This window comes from Panthera uncia, chromosome D1 (genome assembly GCF_023721935.1).
Source record: "Panthera uncia isolate 11264 chromosome D1, Puncia_PCG_1.0, whole genome shotgun sequence".
In the NCBI taxonomy this organism is placed as follows: domain Eukaryota; kingdom Metazoa; phylum Chordata; class Mammalia; order Carnivora; family Felidae; genus Panthera; species Panthera uncia.
Window position 1 is genome coordinate 58,648,038 of NC_064808.1, and position 20,681 is coordinate 58,668,718.

The 20,681-nt window shown below is 39.6% G+C and overlaps 1 protein-coding gene and 1 long non-coding RNA gene across 6 annotated transcripts in view; one reads left to right on the forward strand and one right to left on the reverse strand.

Moving 5' to 3' along the window:
• ALG8 (ALG8 alpha-1,3-glucosyltransferase) overlaps positions 1–10,873 on the reverse strand; it is a 40,062-nt gene extending 29,189 nt beyond the window's left edge. For 3 of the 5 annotated variants that reach the window (XR_007455327.1, XM_049619790.1, XM_049619780.1), the window contains exons 1-3: positions 10,739–10,873; positions 6,975–7,053; positions 1,893–2,086 (exon numbers count right to left, since the gene is read on the reverse strand). Coding sequence is in view for 4 of the 5 variants with exons in the window: in XM_049619790.1 (XP_049475747.1) it covers positions 1,893–2,086; positions 6,975–7,053; positions 10,739–10,833 (368 nt within the window). In the remaining variant the exon portion in view is untranslated. Of the gene's footprint in view, positions 1–1,892; positions 2,087–6,974; positions 7,054–10,738 lie in introns of those variants that run through there. The other 2 variants (XM_049619800.1, XM_049619808.1) reach the window with 2 other exon arrangements.
• Positions 10,874–15,455: 4,582 nt separating this feature from the next.
• Positions 15,456–20,134, forward strand: LOC125914566 (uncharacterized). The gene is made up of 2 exons (XR_007455339.1): positions 15,456–15,623; positions 19,720–20,134. It is a non-coding gene; the product is annotated as an uncharacterized LOC125914566 (long non-coding RNA).
• The last annotated feature ends 547 nt before the right edge of the window (positions 20,135–20,681 follow it).

A 20,681-nucleotide genomic window follows, 5' to 3' on the forward strand; every position in this document is an offset into this window, starting at 1 on the left:
TCTCTCTGACCCTCCCCCGCTCATGCTCTGTTTCTCTCTCTCAAAAGTGAACATTAAAAATAAAAATAAATATCAGACCTAACATCCCCTTAAAAAAAAAATAGAGCCACGAACTCATAGCTCCTGATTGTCCAAATAATTTTAAAAACATTTATTAAAAATGTGTATCATTTAAAGGTCAAGATCTATTATTAAATGACAATAGCAAGTGAAAAAAATTATGATCCTATTTTTATTTTATAAAAATTATATTCAGACATAGAAGAGAGAATGAAATAATATATAGCAAAATGGTGATGGTGATAGCTGTAAGTGGAGGAGTATGGGTCACTTCGACTTTGTGTACATGTGTGGTTTTCGGTTTTCCAAAATTATGACAACAATGCATAATCCCAGAAAAAGGATTTTAAAAAATATGTTTGAGTATCAGCAAATCGCAAAAACAGAAATCTAAGCCCCAAAAAAGAAATAGACAATAAAGAAGCAATTAAAGAGGGGTTAGCAAAAGGTGTTCTGCTTTTCCTCCATGGAGCCTATTTCCTCAACAGAGACAGTAACCTTACAGGGTAATTGAGAAAATTAAGTAAGTTACTGTCTATACTTTGTGCCTGGTTCTGGGAACTGGGACATAGATCTCAACAATTTATATCTTATTTAACTGCTCCTTCTACACTGTAGGTAGAAATGAATTCTATTCCCTCTTCCTTCTGCTCATATGCCTTCTCTAGGAACTTCAATTCAACCATTTTGAGTTTAAAGGAGTACATCACAACTCACCTTCCCTTCCAACTCTTGCTAGGTCATAAACAGACTGAATGTTAAGGTGTCAAGTGGGAACTACTCCTTGAGAATGAGCAGGGGTTAAAACATTGCCAAGGGACTCTTGCCTAAATGGGGCAGGGGTTCAGTGTAGAGGGCCTCACAAATAGAAATGATCCATTTGTGACAAGGGTCATGAAGGGACACAGCTGGTGGTCTGTCACATCATACCAGCAGGCTTAATAAAGTATTGGGACAGAATAGGAACCAACATTAACCGAGAACTTACTACTTACAAGTCACTGTGCAAGACATTGTATATATGTCTAGTCAACTAAAATTAATTTATAAGTAAAAGATGCAAAGCATAAAAATATAAAATATAAACATAACTTAAAATTAGTGAAGAGTCTAAGGCGCCTGGTGGCTCAGTCGGTTAAGGGTCAGACTTCGGCTCAGGTCATGATCTCATAGCTCATGTACTGAGAGTTCAGAGCCTGGAGTCTGCTTCAGATTCTGTCTCCTCTCTCTCTGCCCCTCCCCCCTGCCTGTGCTCTGTTTCTCTAAAATGAATAAATGTTACAAAAATTTTTTTTTAAGTTAGTGAAGAGTCTTCATGAAGGAAAGAGTCCAGAAACAACAACTAAAAGCACTCAGTAAGGTTTCCTGAGTTTACTAGAATGGGCACTCCATTGGTGGTCAGCACAATGAGTATGTGTACATGAGTGCGTGTGCTGTATGTATGTGTGTGTATCCTAAAGAATAGGGTAGGTCACAGAAGCCTCTGGGGGCCGGTTACAAGAAAGGAAAGAAAAGCATATGGAGCCATTCTGAGCAGGAGAAATGGTCATGGAACTCTACGTGAGACTACTCCTCAGAACACTCACAATCTCTTGTTCTGCCTCTGCCTTGTAATCCCACCTCATTCCCCATTGTCTTCCACAAGATATAGCTAGCCTACCTACTGTAATTACTCACTGTACAGTTTAAAACACAGTAACAGAGTTCAGAACTATTCTAGAATTTGCTATCACGTGAGCTTTGTTTCTCTCAAATGAGGAACCAGTTAATACTACTTAATATTGTATTATGTCCTCAACACCTTCCACACAAAATGACATTCTCAGACTTACTCGTGGACAGCATACACAAAGAGTGCATCTGTAAAGATGACAGAAAATCTCTGGAAAAGTAAGGTTCTCGAGCTGGAATAGTTCAGATTATGGAGATTCAGCATCTCTTGATCAAAATATTTGGCAACATGTGACAGGGCATACTCAAACCACGCAAAAAAAGGCGGATAATCCAAGGTCCATTCTGAAGTTGCCTGTAAAAATAAAAAAATAGAACATATCCTAAATAACTGAATAAACAAAGTTGGTGTAAAGACTGAAAATCCTCACTCTCTAGTCTTTAAAAAAGCACATGAAATAAAATTGCATTCAAAATATGACCTAGGGGTGCCTGGCTGGCTCAGTTGGAAGAGTGTGCGACTCTTGATTTTGGGATTGTGAGTTCAAGTCCCACAATGAGTACAGAGATTAAAAAAAAAAACAAAACAACTTTAAAGAAATGATTAAATTATTGAGTAATTTCTATGTAAGACTGAGCAGACCACCAAAACCTGGTTCCTAAGTTATTTAATAATGGTCTTCAATTTTCCTTAAATAGAATTAACTATATTTCAAAGAAAATTAATGAAACTTGCAATAATAACCTTGGTTCTGACATGGTGCTACTCATGTAAATATAAAAAGGGAGCTATGGTATAACAAATGATTCACTAGCTTGGGTTCAAGTTCTGTCTCAGAGACTCAACTTCTCTATTCGTAAAATGAGGTAGTGTGAGGGTTAATTGATATAATACATATGAAACACAGTTATGAATGACAAAAGGTAACACAAATGCTATTTATCTTTTGTTCTTATAGGTTATCAGATACTGAGATTAAGAGAGCAAAAGTCACTCTTTGCCATTTCTGTATTCTGAACCTTTAGTAAGTGCCTGATATATTAAGTATGAAAAAATCATCAGTTAAATAAATAAGCAATCACTAATGAGTAAATGAAAATACAGATCATATGAAATAGAGAGTATATGAAATATATAACTTCAGGATATTATGTTTTGTTAGATTACTCTAGGTCTCCATTTCCTCACCCAAACAACAGGGATGCACCTACCTCATTACTGCATTAAATTTTACATATGCATTTCAAATACTATTTACATAGTATTGAACCAGAAACAAAGTGTCCGTAAATATTATTTATCATTTAAAAAATTATTGCTATCACCATAGGATGTCCCTAAAACTAAACTCAGACCTTGCACCTCTAAGAGCTCAGATGGTAATAATAATCTCCCTACTCTGTATTTGTTGCTCTTTTCAATGGGAAATTCCTCTCCTTCTGGAATTGCACTGAAGGTTCACTGGGTACTAACTGGGTGCTCATAGGGACTACTATTTAGGGTCGCTCTGTGGTATAAAATGAGGTGAGAGAGACTCTGACAAACTACTTGTTAGCTCTTTGTTCATGGTAAGGCTAAATGACAACTTTGGGTCCAGATAAGAAGTAGCTTGTTTCCTCCCCCTGCAGGTACCAACATGTAGAAAGCCTCAGATCTGAGGCAAACCCAGAGGTTGTATGTCTTAAGCACTCAGGCTATGAACCCACCCACTAAATTCTCTATGAAAAGTTCCTTCCCTAATCCCAAGTTTCCAATGGGGAGTGTAAACAAGATGAGCTATTAAATTGGAGAAAGAAAAGTTAGAAATTCTATTTTTTAATTTCATCCTGTTTAATGTCTACTTTTAATAGTATGTTAATAAGGCAGTACTTTTATAATTTATAAATAAACTCACATGGAGTAGTAAATGATCAAAATGTTTTCTTGCGGGGTATCTGGGTGGCTCAGTAGGTTAAGCGTCCAGCTCTTGATTTCAGCTCAGGTCATGATCTCACGGTTTGTGAGTTGGAGACCTGCATCGGGCTCTGCATAGTGCAGAAGCTACTTGGGATTCTCTCTCTCTCCCTCTCCCTCTGCCCCTCCCTGTATGTGCTCGGTCTCTCAAAATAAATAAACTTAAAAAATTTTTTTTTAATGTTTTCTTGCTAGGGTATAGATATTTAAGAAACAAATTTAGAAATCACTGCTCCATATAATTCCAGGAAAGTCAACATCAACTTAAACTTTAACATATGCAGTTCCCAGCTACAGTTTCTATGTCAGAGTTCACTCTACCCTGAAATAGCCATTTACTCTACAGAAGTGTAAAAGGTTTTGTCCTACTTTACCTTATTTGGAACATTTATTACTTTAAATAAAATGGGGACTAGGAAAAGCATTGAAAAAAACTGGGAGGGACAGGTGCTGCCTGGGAGATGGCCATTTTTCCAAAATAAAATGTCCCTGTCGTTTCTTTGCTATTCCCAATTCCATACCACTCAGAGGCTCTCTACATGCTGCTCCTATTCCCCACACAAAGACTTTCCAAATCTAGCTGAGAAGGTTCTCTGGACCTCAAGGATTTCCATCTGGGCCACTTTCTTACCTCAACAGTTTTTGGGAAGCCAGTTAGGCTATTAGCTATCATTTCCTCCCAAGTAAACAGTTCCATCACTTAACTAATATTTGGCAGAAGTGGAACTAAAATCTGAGGCTTCTGACTCCAAATCCATTAGCTCAGTAAGCTAGTACAACAGAGCTGTAGAGAGCAAGATGGAGTCACTCATGTCAAGCAGTGACTCATGTCAAGTAGTGTGGTAAGCAGCCAAGGGCGTTGCAACTAAGACCATCTATCATGAAACCAGAACATGCTGACAACTCCCAGAACTGATAACCAGCAGAACCAGAAGAAGCCTGCAAAGACCCACTGACCCTTTCACTGTATTCAACCTCTGGAGAGTCTGACAGTTTGCTGCAAAAGTCCTCCCTTTTTAAAGGAGCTTAATCAGTCTTGGGTCTTTGCAGGCTTCTTCTGGTTCTGCTGGTTATCAGTTCTAGGAGTTGTCAGCCTGTGCTGGTTTCATGATATCTGGTCTTAGGTGCAACGCCCTTGGCTGCTTACCACACCGCTTAATATGAGCAACTCTATCTTGCTCTCAAGAAGAGCTATTTCTTCAGATATAGAAACATCTAACCTCACAGCACCTGGGTGGCTCAGTTGGTTAATCATCTGACTCTTGATTTCAACTCCGGTCATGATCTTAGGGTCTGAGAGTTTGAGACCCATGTTGGGCTCTTCACTGATGGCACTGGAGCCTGCTTGGGATTCTCTTTCCTTCTCTCTGCCCCTCTCCCACTCACGTGTGTGCATGCGCATGCTCTCTATCTCTCAAAATAAACCAATAAACTTTAAAGAAAAAAAAAAGAAATATCCAACTTCTTCATATGAAGATTCAAAACAACTGTGTTCATTCCACAAGTATTTACTGTGGGTCTCTTTGGTGTCTTTCCCAACCAGTCGACCAATCAATTTAAGCTGAAGCCAGAGCAGAAAGGTAGGTTTGAAGTCACAGTTAGGTAGTCCACTGCTCACATGTTCACTCTCCTTACCATGTCAGAGAGACCCTTCCAGACCTGACCTCATGTGCCTCTCCAGCCTTATCCCCTACTGTGAGGTTCTTGTCTCATATAGTCAAGCCTTGCCCACAACTGAGTTTTGCTCCTTATTGGCTCTTGTGGTTATTTTTGAGCAGAGCAGGAAGAACAAAGAAGTATACCATTACAAGAATACTTTTTTTTTCCTTTAGTAAGCTCTATGTCCAATGTGGGGCTTGAACTCACAACCCTGAAATCAAGAGCTGCATGCTCTACTGACTGAGCCAGCCAGGTACCACAAGAGTATCTTTTATATAAGACTCTTTTATCTAAAATAAATTGATAAAGAAGACAGCTTTGGCCTAAATAGTGTTCTAGGAATCCTAAGTTAACAGACAATGGTGAAGGTTATAGGAACACATGAAAGAACATCCAGAAAGAGTTAGAGAATTGAAATTCTGTACCACAAAGAGAACCCTAGAGTACCAGCTGTTTAAAGGGTGTACAGATGAGGAAAAGTTAACAAAGGAGACAAGGAAGGAATGGTCAGAGAGAAAGAGAAGACAGGGGGCTGCCTTCTTATTTACAGTCTAAGGGTCATGATATGAATAATGCTAATTCTTAATAACTCTTAATGTTTACTGAGCACTTCTGTTCCAAGCACTGTGCTAAGGATTATAAGCATCATATTCATTTCACTCTAATACTTATTATCATTTAATAGTTAGGGATGTTGAGGCTTTGAGAGGTCAAGCAGTTTGCCCACAGTCACTCAGCATGGGTGTTAGCTGGCAGAACTGAAAGTCATGGAGAGGTGGTCTGGAATCACAGCCCCAAACTTTTGACTGCTAGGCCACACAAAATGTCTTCTAATGGATATGTATACATGCAAACTGACCTATCTTATACTAAAGCAATTACTTAAAGATCCTTAGCATTCCTATCAAATACTTATAATGTTATTATGTGAGAAGAACTCGGTCCCTTAGGTCAATTGTTCTTAAGCTTTTTTGGTACAAAGGACTATTCTGATCTGACAACAAACAAACAAACAAACCCCAAAAGCAACAATGAATTAAGAGAAAACTTTGCAGATTGTCTTAAAAAAACCTCCCTGCAGCAGAGTGCTATTTTTGATCAAGACACTTCTGAAATATCATATGCAACTTAGTAATTCATACCAGAAATAAAAATACATAGTTTTCAAAAATAATAGAAGAGAATGGTTTGTATATTATCAGAAACCTATATGTCACATTTGATTATTTCTTTTTTCATAAATAGTGGGGATTAGCAGGATCTTAGAAATAATTAATTCCTAATCTTTATGTGCCAGATGAGAAACTAAGGCTCAGAGAAATGAAATATATTTTCTATGCTGTGACAGAGCCAGGCCTGGAATCTAATTATTCCTCTTTCCCAGTCCCAAATTCTTTCAAAAGGGGTGCGGCGAATATTATACTTTCTAATTTATTGTTTGGGAAACTCATTTTGAAGTACAGGGATTCCCTAATAGTGCCAGAGGACAGAACTGAGGAAAAAGTACAATTTTTATAAAGATTAATTAGAGCTATAATCACATGGAAAACTTCTGATATCAGTAAGACTTATATGATTTCACACATCACTGTAAAAGACAATCCACCAAAAAAGTGAAAATTTAACTTACCTCATAATACCACTGTGATACTGGCAAACTGTGAGTGATAGCAAGCCAGTTTCGGTGTACTTCAAAATCTGTGGAATGGCTATTCAAAGTAATCAGATGAGTAAAATGAGATTTTGTTACATTTATCAATTTCACATTTCTAAAATTATGCTTTTAAATGGACTAACACTCCTATACAGCCACAGTTCATGATCCTCTAAAAACACAAACAGGCATTACATAATCCTGAGACACCTCACTTATCTGAAGCCAGACCTCCTTCTGGAAAAGTTGGGGATCTACAAGTAAGTGAAAAGGTTCTTGGAGTTATCTAAAGGGCTGGGCAAAATCCCATACTCTTTCTTAAGGGAGGTCCTCTGGCTATTGCTCAGAGGTCACTTACTCTTGTTCACAAAGAATTCTAACAATATTCATATCTGGAAAATGCTTCACACACCAGCTAGAACTTCAAGGATGAGTAGGAGTTCATCAGATGGAGAAGGTGAGAAAAGGCCCCTGCCCTGCCTTTCCCATGTCTCCTAATTCCTCACTATGTGTAAATATAGTCAAGAATCTCTCCTGCAGGGAAAGAAACATTTTCTCTTCTACCCTTCTAAGTTCTGTAGCTGGTCTAAGAATTAAACTGACATAAGACAAATTTAACAGGAGAAAAAAAAAAGCCAATTTTAATAATATATGTATATATGGGAGCCCGAAAAGAGATGAGAAAGACATGAGGCTTAAACGGTGGCCAAATGATTAAGGCTCATATACCACCCTGAACTAAGGACAGGGATAGGAGCCTGGGGCTTCAAATGGGGAGAAGGAATTCAAGTGAGAAGATGTTTGGTGCACAAAGGTCACCCTGCCAGCAGATAAGTCTCTCAGGTGGAAAAGTGATCTCTGGTAACAGCTCTCTTTCTGGTACAGGCCCCCTTTCTCACATAAATTTTCCTTATAAAAAGGAAAAACTTACAAATCTTATTAAAAGGGTAACTTCTACTGTTTTCAGAGCTTCTCCTGTATCTGCAGTTTCTCCAAATAATCAGCCCCAAATAATCCTTATGGCAAAGAGACATATTTTGGGGTGGCATATTCTGTGCCTTTCTCCCCTCTTTAGAATAATTTTCTTTTCCCATTTGTCTACTGCAGTATTCCCCTTCCACGTCTTGAACAGCACCTGATATACAGATGGGCTCAACACATTCCTGTGGAGTTAACCACTCATCATCAAAGTCAACGAGTTCCACAGCAAAACCCGATTAACACTTTGCAATGTTTTATACAACCTTTCCAGTGTCAGCTATCTCCTGAGTTTCCTAGCCAACTTTCATGGCTTTCCATTCCAATATTCATCAGGTAAACGCTGATGATCCCCTATGTTCAGTTCTTGGTCCTCTTTTTATGCAACTTATTCTACTCTGGACAATCTTATTCATTCTTATTGCTTCCATTATTAACGGTATAATGATGACTTCCAAACCACAGTACAAGCTTGATCTCTCTCCTGAGTTCTAGAGATAGGTATCTCCAAATTCCTGCTGACAATGTCCCCTTAATTTCCTATGGATTCCTCAAAATCACAATTCAAAACTGATCTAGTATTTTAATTTCTAAGTATATTCAGTAGTCAACAGAAATACATTTACATATGTTTATCAAAAGACATGTACTGGGCGTGGTCTTCAGGCCTCCAATTACATGTCAATTCCTGAGACTTTCCTTGACACCCAATCTAAGTAAGTCTCCCTAGTTAGTCCCCTTATAAAATCCCATTCTTTCCCCTTATAACACTTTTTTTTAAATGGATTCATCTGTTTAATATAGATATATAACACTGTGTCAATACTAGGCACCATAAAACGTTAACACAATTACTGTCATAAACCTGGAAAGAACCTTTAAGGATTCAAAGTGGCTTTGTTTAGTTACCATTTGCATATAGTGCAGAGAAAGGTCTTCATGTTATTAGCAGTATGTACACAAGAGGTCCAAATTATGAGACAGATAAAAAAGTTGTGTTCTTTAAACATTGTTAAACTAATTTTGTAGTAACAGCCAGGTTTATCTTTCTTTCACTAACCATGTTCCCTGTTCAGCACATCATAACAAGAGCATAATGAAGTGAATGACGAAATAAAAGAATTTTGATACACTTGCACACAATACATTCTATTTATATGATTAAACATTTGATCATACAGTACTTTCCTACAGGATTGCTGGCTAATTTTCTTCATAACACTTAATACAAGTGTAGTTGTGTAATTACATATTTACTTTAATTTGTTGCTGGAACTGTTATCCTACTAAACTATACCCTTTATAGGATTAGTGATCATATCCATTTTGTCCTCCCCTGTAGTACCTAGCCCAGTACATGGTATACAAAAAGCAGTTAACAGTTTGTTCACTATATTTACATTTATCCTGTAATACCGTAATGCTGTAGTCCTTCCCTCTCACATCCCAGGGTTTTGCAGTTGAGAAGCAGAACATTAACTACAACTATATATGCTCTTAATCCTGGACTAAGAGCAGTATTGAAAGTAACAACCCTGAAGTAACTAAAGCAAGAAACATTACTTTATATACACAGATCTACAGTTAAAAAAAAAAAAGAATTCCCTTTCACTCCGATTTGAAAGGAATTTCTTCATTTTAGAAACATTTTTTTTCCAATTTGCTTTTAAAATGGAGATATGTTTCTTATTTATTTTCAGTTGCACAGAAAGTTCAACCGACCAACTCCTTTTTCTAAGTCCCTGTAAGTCATTTTGCTAAACCTACACACATTTCATTGCTTATATAATTACATAGACACATCAGTATAAATGCACACTCTATCCATACAGTTCTTCCATACCCAGCAGGATATCACCAAGAACTTGAACCAAATGATACCAGTAAACCAAAACCTAAACTGGGAAGGGGTGGGGAGACCTGGAAGGAAGGGAGAAAAGGAATGAAAGGATAAATGATGGGATAAGAGTTAGGAAGGATGAACAGATGGTGGAAGCTAATATTGAGTACCCACAGTATACATATTACTTGGTGGATACTTCCTAACTGGTTTCCATGCTTTCAGCCTTGCCCCTCTATTTTTCAAATAGCAATCTAATCCTGTGTGATCTGGCCACTGTCCACCTCATCCTGTGCCATTCTCTTCCTCCCATCATGCTCTTCAGCAACAAGGGTCACTTACTGTTCCCAGAATGCTCTTGAGTTTTTTTTCCTACCACAGGGCATTTACACTTATTCTCTCCTATGCTTGAACTGATTTTTACATGGCTTATTCTCTTTCATCCTTCAAATTTTAACTCAAACATCACCTCCTAAAAGAGGGGTAAAGCCTTGACCTGTAGTCAATTTCTTTTATACATCCTATCACAATCTGAAACATTCGTTTTTGTCTGCCCCCACTAATCTATCGAGGGCAAGAATCGGAAATGTCTTTCTCACCACTGGATCTCTAGTGCCTAGCCCAGCAGACAACTGTTAAATACAGCTGAACGAATGGTGGAGCTGAGTGTTCTTAATCTGCATATTAAGGATGAAGACCCAAGGCTTAAAAACATTTAACTCAGTCAGCGCCAAGCCTGAACCTAGCCATCCAGGGCTATGATCTAGTTCTCAGGTCAAGTAACAATCAATCGGCGGAGCGGGAAGCTTAGCAAAAGCATAGCGGAGCCTACAGGAGCGTTCAAGTTCCCTTTCCTCCTCCCACCCACGGGCATCCTCGCTTCTCTCTCCCGCTTTGACCAACCGTGGTGCGGGTCCCTTACTATGTGGGGATGAGAAGGCATTTGAGGAGAGTCACCCCGAGCGCCAAAGCCGAAAACCAATTGCCACCACCCATCGCAATTCCGAGAGCGGCCATTACTGTAGCGCCCGGCGCTTTCAACCAACTGGATCCACATCCGGGCTCCCGCGCATGCGGGAAAGGCCGTCTGAGGCGGCGCCTAGGCCGCTGCGCGCATGCGCTCAGCCAGTCCGGCCGTGGGACTCAAGTGCTGTGTCATTTAAACCTCCCGCTAACTGTCCTTTCACCGCCCCGTCTCACTCCAGGGCTTGGCAGGGCGTGACAGTGTCTGCGCGGATTTCTTACGGCGACAAGTTAAGTTGGCGACAAGTTAAGTTTCGTTAGCTGCTTCATACTTATCTTTAAATAGTTGCTGGGTGTCTGCTCTGGCGTTTCCTGCATTTTGCCTGGCAAAACCCGGCGTTGGGGCACCTAGGCGAGAGAGGACTGTATCTTCTTGCACCGGAGACGTAGTGGAGGAGACAGCATTGTAACCCGAGAGTTGCTGTAGTCGAAAGCACCTGAGAATCCTGGAGGTGCCTAATGCAGGCACCTGAACAGAAGTGTCAGCTCCAGGTAGAGAATGGTGTGAGCAAAGATGCAGAGGTGTAAAACGTCTGTGCTTCTAGAACTCGGAGTTAGGTTCTTGGTGCGCCACCTGCCAGAGTGGAACCCATTCTGGACGCAGGCTAGAGTCTAGTGCTTGTCACACAAAGTATAAATAACTTGGGAATCTTGTGAAGATTCTGATTCAGTAGGACTAACAGACTCCTAGATCGTGCCAGTGCTGCTGGTGCATGGGCTATAAGGGCCAAGGCATGAGGAATGGAGTTAGTCTTACTACATCATGTACTGTCTGATCTTGGACACATGACTAATCTCTCTAAACCTCAGTTTCCTGTTCTGTAAATAGATAAAAATGGTGTCTACCTCATAAAATGGCTGAGAGTATTGAATGAGTGCACGTAAATAGGTCTGTATGGTGCCAGGACAGAATAAAGGCTCAATAAATAATGTTTCAGAGAAGTTAAGTATCTTGCTGAAACATGCACAGCATGTAGGTGACAGTGTCACTCTCCTCATAGGAGCTTATGCCCTCCTACATCTTCAAATGCTACACACTTGAATATGACACTCAGATGTAGACCTCATGCCTAGCCCTCTTCTTTCACCTCCAGACCCTTATATGCAAGTGCCTAACTGACCTCTCTTAGATCTTTTAAAGGCAACTTGCATTAGTTTCCTATTCTTGCTGTAACAAATTACCACAAACTTAAAGCATAAGCTTAAAACAGCACAAATTTATTCTCTTACAGTTCTCGAGGTCAGAAGTCTAAAATCAATCTCGACAGGCTTGTGACACCTTAAAGTTAAGGTGTCATTGATTCCTTCTGGAGGCTCTGAGGGGAGAATCTATTTTCTTTTAGTTTTTGAAGTTGTCTGAATTCCTTGGCCCCTTCCTCACATCTGTAACCTCTTCCTTCTATTGTCACATCTAGTGTTCTTCTGGGCTCAAATCTCCCTGTGCTTCCCTCTTGTGAGGACACATGTGATTACATCTAGGGCCCACCTGGATAATACAAAATAATCTCCCTTTCTCAAAATTTAATTTAATCATTTCTGCAGAGTGCCTTTTGCCATAGGCAGTAATATTCACAGGTTCCAGGGATTCAGTTTACCATATACCTTCAAGCTCAATATTCCCAAAACTGAACTCACTATGTTGCAATATTATCTAATCAGAATGATATCAACCATCCAGTTGTTCACTCCCCCACCCTGTACTTGCAAACTCACTGTGAATTGACTAACTCAACATGCATTCCCAATCCTCTTCTACCTTTTCCATTTTTTTCTAAAGAGGATAGAAAAGCCAAACAGTTGAACTTCCAGCTTCCCTGGCAGCTAAAAGTGGCCTGATTACACAGTTAGGTCTGCTGGAGGAGGAGGGTGGTTTGAGAAAGGTTTTCCTTTCCTGATAAAAGAGACTGTTGTCTTGAATTTTGCCCCCTTTTCCAATTCTTCCTGCCTTGGATTTGATCATGAAGCATGGAGCTGGATTTAGCTGGAAAAAGAGCTTCATGTTGGCCCTGGCATCACTGAACTCCTATTCAAATCCCCCTTACTTCTGGAATTCTTACTGTCTTTTTCTTGTCTCAGGAAACTTCTTATCTGAGGAAACATGCACACACATACATGTACACACACACTCTCATGTGTTCAAGCCACTGTTGGTCAGATTGTCTGTTCATTCCACGAAAGTATTCCTAACTGCTATTGCCGAGTCCTGTCTTTTGAGCTTCATATCTCTCACATGTATCCCCTCCTCTGAAACCTTCTTCACTCTACCTCACTGGTCTGCTCTCAGGCTCTGGCACATGCACGTTCTCTCCTGTCATCGTGCCTTTATGCATTCTTTTTCTTCATCTGGAATATTCTTCCTTCTCCCTATTACAAAACAAAATTCGGGGTGCCTGGGTGATTCAGTCAGTTAAGCAACCGACTTCAACTCAGGTCATGATCTTGCGGTTGTGAGTTCGAGCCCCGCATCAGGCTCTGTGCTGTGCTGACAGCTCAGAGCCTGGAGCCTGCTTCGGACTCTGTCTTTCTCTCTCTCTGTCCCTCCCCTGCTCACACTCTGTCTCTCTCTCTCTCTCAAAAATAAATAAACATTAAAAAACTTAAAAAAACCCACAAAATTCAACTCAGTAAATTTTATTTGTTTTAGTGTTTATTTATTTTGGAGACAGAGAGAGAGAGAGAGTGTGCGTGTGTGTGAGAGAGAGAGAGAGCGAGCGAGCAGGGGAGGGGCAGAGAGAGAGGAAGACAGAGGATCTGAAGTAGGCGCCACACTGACAGCACAGAGCCCAATGTGGGGCTTGAACCTGAGAACTATGAGATCATGACCTGAGCTGAAGTTGAATGCTTAACTGAGCCACCCAGGTGCCCCTCAACTCAGTAAACTTTCAAGATCTTATACAGTGATTCATGAATCAAGCAGCATCCACTCTAGAAGATTGAGGAGAGCTCTGAAGAGCTGTACAAAATGAAAGACTTTCAGAGGCAGATGCAGGAACAAGAGGTTGTACTAGGCAAAAAAGCAGGTTGGCTATTGCTAGGTTACTTTCCTTTAGGGGATAGCAGGGGTCTAGCAGGCAGATTACCTAACTAGTGCTGATTAGGCAATTCCTGATTTACTAGTTTCAGATTCTATTTGTGGGAGAGCTGACACTAATAAGTCCTGGTTTTGCAGTGTGGGGCTTCACATAAGTGACTCCATTTTGGGCCTGCTGTATCATTTTTAACATCCTTTTAGGCTACTTAACTATCAATTCATTAGCTCTCAGATCAAGCACCACTTCCCCCTGGGAAGTCTTCCCTGGCCTTGTCCTTCCCTGGCCCGTCCAGTGCAATTGCATTTATTTGCATGATTACGTAATTCTCCTACTAGTGGGAATGCAAACTGGTGCAGCCACTCTGGAAAACAGTATGGAGGTTCCTCAAAAAACTAAAAATAGAACTAACCTACCACCCAGCAATTGCACTACTAGGCATTTATCCAAGGGATACAGGTATGCTGTTTCAAAGGGGCACATGCACCCCCATGTTTATAGCAGCACTATCAACAATAGCCTAAGTCTGGAAAGAGCCCAAATGTCCATGTCCATCAATGGATGAATGGATAAAGAAGATGTGGTATATATATATACACATACATACATACACACACACAATGGAGTATTACTTGGCAATCAAAAAGAATGAAATCTTGCCATTTGCAACTATGTGGATGGAACTGGAGGGTATTATGCTCAGTGAAATTAGTCAGAGAAAGACAAAAATCATATGACTTTATGAGGACTTTAAGAGACAAAACAGATGAACATAAGGGAAGGGAAACAAAAATAATATAAAAACAGGGAGGGGGACAAAATAGAAGAGACTCATAAATATGGAGAACAAACTGAGGGTTGCTGGAGGGGTTGTGGGAGGGGGGATGGGCCAAATGGGTAAGGGGCACTAAGGAATCTACTCCTAAAATCATTGTTGCACTATATACTAAATAATTTGGATGTGAATTAAAAAATTAAATTAAATTAAAAAAAATTCTCCTATTAGGAGTTCACTCCATAGGGGCAAGGAGCTTGTCTGTTTTTACTCACCATAGTAGCAGCAGCAGCTGGCACAACCTATGGACTTAGTATTTATTTGTTGAATGGTATGAGTATCTGAGACAGGATTCTAGCTTCAGTCTCTCCTACCCCTGAGTCCTTCCTTTTTTTATGGTGCACCACCCAGAATGAATAGATCTGGGACTTAGAGAGAAATTGCTGAAAAGGGCCAATCTCTGTTTCTAAGCGTCTTCCAGCTTGAAAACCTGAGCAGGTAGAACAATACATAACTTGGTGAAGAAGGTTTTGATAAACCACATGATCTGGCCTCTCCTTTCTGAAGAGTTAATTCATTCTGCTCTCAGTTCTGGGTGCATTGCTGGTGTCTGAAAGTTCTCCCGACCACTGTAACAAGCTTCTCTCTCAGAGGATGCTCAGATTTTTGATTATCCCACAAACTGTATAGCAGCTCTGTGGATTCTGAATGCCTAGAGACTTATTTTTATTTTTAAAAATATTTTATTTATTTTCATCATAAGTGTACTCTTTTTTTAAAATGTTCTTTTAAGTTTTTTTTATTTTAGAAAGAGAGAGCATACAAGCGGGGGAGAGGGGCAGAGGGAGATAGAGCATCTTAAAAATGTTCCATGCTCAGTGCAGAGCCCAATGCAGGACTCGATCTCATGGCCCTGGGATCATGACCTTAGCTGAATCAAGAGTGGGACACCCAACCAATGGAGCCATCCAGGCATGCTGGTAAGTGTACTCTTTATTCCCCACCACCAAACCCATCTCCCCTGGTAACCATAAGTTTGTTCTCTATAGTTAAGAGTTTAAGAGTCTGTTTCTTGGTTTCTCTCTCTCTCTTTATCCCTTTGCTCATTTGTTTCTCTTTCTTTCTTTCTTTCTTTCTTTCTTTCTTTCTTTCTTTCTTTCTTTCGAGAGAGCCAGTGAGCAGGGGAGAGGAGGGGCATAAAGGGACACAGGGGATCTGAAGCAGGCTCTGCACTGACAGCAGAGAGACCAATGTGGGGCTTGAACCCACGAACCATGAGATCATGACCTGAGCCGAAGTCTATTGCTTAACTGACTGAGCCACCGAGGCACCCCTGCTCATTTGTTTCTTAAATTCTACATATGAGTGAGAGCATATGGTATTTGTTTTTCTCTATTTTGCTCAGAATTATATTCCCTAGCTCTAGCCATGTTGTTGCAAATGGCAAAATTTCATTCTTTTTTATGGCTGAATAACATTCCATTTTATATATACCACATCTTCTCTATTTATCTATCAATGGACACTTGGGCTGCTTCCATAGTTTGGCTATTGTACATAATGCTGCAATAAACATAGGGGTGCATGTATCCCTTTGAATTAGTGTTTTTGTATTTTTTTTGGGTAAATACTGGTAGTGTGATTGCTGGATTGTAGGATAGTTCTATTTTTAACTTTTTAAGGAACCTCCATACTGTTTTCCATAGTAGGTGCACTAGTTTACATCCCACCAACTGTGCATGAGGGTTCCTTTTGCTCCACATCCTGGTCAACACTTATTGTTTATTGGGCTGTTGATTTTAGCCATTCTGACAGGTGTGAAGAAGTGATATCTCATTGTAATTTTGATTTGCGTTTCCCTGATGATGAGTGGTATTGAGCATCTCTTCATGTGTCTGCTGGCCATCTGGATGTCTTCTTTGGAGAAATGTCTTTTCATGTCTATTGTTCATTTTTTAAATTGGGTTATTTGTTTTTTGGGTATTGAGTTGTATCAGTTCTTTTTTTTTATTTTTAAATTTTTTTTTAACGTTTATTTTTGAGACAGAGAGAGACAGAGCATGAACGGGGGAGGGGCAGAGAGAGAGGGAGACACAGAATCGGAAGCAGGCTCCAGGCTCTGAGCCATCAGCCCAGAGCCCGACGCGGGACTCCAAATCACGGACCGTGAGATCGTGACCTGAGCTGAAGTCTGACGCTTAACCAACTGAGCCACCCAGGCGCCCCGAGTTGTATCAGTTCTTTATATATCTTGGATACTAACCCTTTATTGGATATGTCGTTTGCAAATATCTTCTCCCATTCTTTAGGTTGCCTTTTAGTTTTGTTGATCCTTTATTCTGCAGAAGCTTTTTATCTTGATGTAGTCAATAGTTTAGTTTTGCTTTTATTTCCCTTGCCTCAGGAGACACATCTAGAAAAATGTTGTGATAGCTGATGTTAGATTGCTGCCTATGCTCTCTTGAAGGTTTTTTATAGTTTCAGATTTTATGGTCTCACATTAGGTCTTTAATCCATTTTCAGTTTATTTTTGTGTATGATGAAGAAAGTGATCCATTTTCCTTTGTTTGCTTGTGGCTGCCCAGTTTTCCCAGCACCTTTTGTTGAAGAGACTCTTTTTGCCATTGTATATTCATTCCTCCTTTGTTGAAGATTAATTGACCATATGATTATGGGGTTATTTCTGGGTTTCCTATTCTATTGATCTATGTGTCTATTTTTATGCCAGTTCCATACTATTTTAATTACTCCTGCTGTGTAATATAACTTGAAATCTGTAATTGTGATTCCTCCAGTTTTGTTTTTCTTTCTTGAGATTGGTTTGGCTACTTCAGGTCTTTTGTGGTTCCATACAAATTTTATGATTGTTCTAGCTCTGTGCAAAATGCTGTTGGTAGTTTGATAGAGATTGCATTAAATCTGTAGATTGCTCTGGGTAGTATAGACACTTTAATAATACCTGTTCTTCCAACATGAGCATGAAATGTCTGTCTATTTTTTTGCGTCATGTTGAATTTCTTTCATCAGTGTTTTTTAGTTTTCAGAGTCCTGGTCTTTCATCTCTTTAGTAAGTTTATTCCTAGATGTTCTATTGTTTTTGGTGCTGTCAATAAATGGGATTCTTTTCTTATAATAATAGTGTTAGGAATGCAACAGATTTCTGTACATTGATTTTGTATCCTGTGACTTTAATAAATTCATTTATCAGTTCTAGTAGTTTTTTGGTGGAATTTTTAGGGTTTTCTATATATAGCATCATGTCATCTGCAAACAGTGAGAGTTTTACTTCTTCCTTACCAGTTTGGATGCCCTTTTATTTCTTTATGTTGTCTAATTGCTGTGGCTATGACTTCCAGTGCTATGTTAAATAAAAGTGGTGGAAGTGGGGGCACCTGGGTGGCTCAATTGGTTGTGCATCTGATTCTTTATTTCGGCTTAGATCATGATGTCACAGTAGTGGGATCAAGTCCCCTGTTGGGCTCTGTGCTGATCACAGGACCTGCTTGGGATTCTTTTTCTTTCTCTCTGCCTCCTCCCTCCCTCTCAAAATAAATAGATAAACTTTAAAAATGTGAAAAAAGTGGTGAAAGTGGACACCCTTGTTGTGTTCCTACCTTAGAGGGGAAAAACCCTCAGTTTTCCACCATTGAATATGATGTTGGCTGTAGGTTTTTCATATGAGGTCTTTATTATGTTGAGATATGCTCCCTCTAGACCTACTTTGCAGGGGGGCGGTTTATCATGAATGGATACACTTTGAAATGCTATTTCTGCATCCATTGAAATGGTCATATGGTTTTTATCCTTTCTCTTATTGATGTGACATATCACATTGATTGTTTTGCAAATATGAAACTAACCTTACATTCTGGGAATAAATCCCATTTGAACATGGTGTTTGATTTTTTTAATATATTGTTAGATTCAATTTGCTAATATTTTGTTGAGGATTTTTCATCTATATTCATTAGAATTATTGGTATGCAGTTCTCTTTTTTTGTGGTGTCTTTATCTGGCTTTGGTATCGGGGTGATACTGGCCTCATAGAATGAATTTGGAAGTTTTCCTTCATCTTGTATTGTTTTGAATAGTTTAAGAAGAATGGGTATTAATTCCCCTTTTTTTTTGGTATTAAGTCTTCTTTAAATGTTTGGTAGAATCCACCTGTGAAGCTCTCTAGTCCTGGGCTTTTGTTTTTTGGGAGTTTTTTTTTTTTTTTTTATTACTGATTCAATTTCATTCCTGGTCATTGGTCTGTTCAATTTTCTATTTCTTCCTGCTTTGGTTTTGGTAGACGATATATTTCTATGAGTTTATTCAGTTCTTCTAAGTTGTCCAATTTGTTGGCATATAGGTTTTCATAATATCTTGTTATAATTACTTGTATTTCTGTGATGTTGATTGTTATTTCTCCTCTTTCATTAGTAATTTTGTTTATTTGGGTCCTATCTCTCTCTTTAAAATGAGTCTTGCTAGTAGGGTGCCTGGATGGCTCAGTCGGTTAAGTGTCCGACTTTGGCTCAGGTCATGATCTCACGGTTTGTGGTTCGAGCCCCTCGTCCAGCTCTGTGCTGACAGCTCCGAGCCTGGAGCCTGCTTCCAATTCTTTGTCTCCCCCTCTCTCTGGCCCTCCCCTGCTCATGCTCTGTCTCACTCTCTCTTTCAAAAATAAGTAAACATTAAAAAAAATTAAAAGAAAAAATAAAATAAAATGAGTCTTGCTAGAGGTTTATCAATTTTGTTGATCGATTAAAAGAATTAGCTCCTTGTTTCATTGATCTGTTCAATTGTGTGGTTTTTTTGTTTGTTTGTATGTCATCTATTTCTGATCTGATTTTTATTATTTCTTTCCATTTGCTGGTTTGGGTTTTGTTTGTTCTCTTTCTAGCTCCTTTAGGTATAAGTTTAGGTTGTTTATTTGAGATTGAGCCCCACATGGGGCTTGGTGCTGGGTATGGAGTCTGCTTGGGATTCTCTCTCTCTGCCCCTCCCCTGCTCGCTGCATGCTCTTTCTCTTTCTCTCTCTCTCTCTTTTTTTTTTTTTTAATTTTTAATGTTTATTTATTTTTGAGACAGAGAGAGACAGAGCATGAACGGGGGAGGGTCAGAGAGAGGGAGACACAGAATCCGAAACAGGCTCCAGGCTCTGAGCTGTCAGCACAGAGCCCGACGCGGGGCTCGAACTCACGGACCGTGAGATCATGACCTGAGCCGAAGTTGGCCGCCCAACCGACTGAGTCACCCAGGCGCCCCTCTCTCTCTCTCTTTCAAAATAAATAAACTTATGGCCAACTAATCTTTGACAAAGCAGGAAAGAATATTCAATGGAATAAAGACAGTCTCTTCAGCAAGTGGTGCTAGGAAAACTGGACAGCAACATGCAGAAAAATGAACCTGGACCACTTTCTTACACCATACACAAAAATAAACTCCAAATGGATGAAAGACCTAAATGTAAGACAGGAAGCCATCAGAATCCTCGAGGAGAAAGCAGGTAAAAACCTCTTTGATCTTGGCCACAGCAACTTCTTACTCAACACATCTCCAGAGGCAAGGGAAACAAAAGTAAAAATGACCTATTGGGACCTCATCAAGATAAAAAACTTCTGCACAGTGAAGGAAACAGTCAGCAAAACTAAAAGGCAACCGATGGAATGGGAGAAGATATTTGCAAACGATATCCGATAAAGGGTTAGTATCCAAAATCTATAAAGCACTTATCAAACTCAACACCCAAAAAACAAATAAGCCAGTGAAGAAATGGGCAAAAGACATGAATAGACACTTCATCCACATCATCCAGATGGCCAACCAACACATGAGAAAATGTTCCACATCACTCATCATCAGGGAAATACAAATCAAAACCACAATGAGATACCACCTCACACCTGTCAGAATGGCTAACATTAACAACTCAGGCAACAGCAGATGGTGAGGATGCAGAGAAAGAGGAACTCCTTTGCACTGCTGGTGGGACTGCAAACTGGTGCAGCCACTCTGGAAAATAGTATGGAGGTTCCTCAAAGAATTAAAAA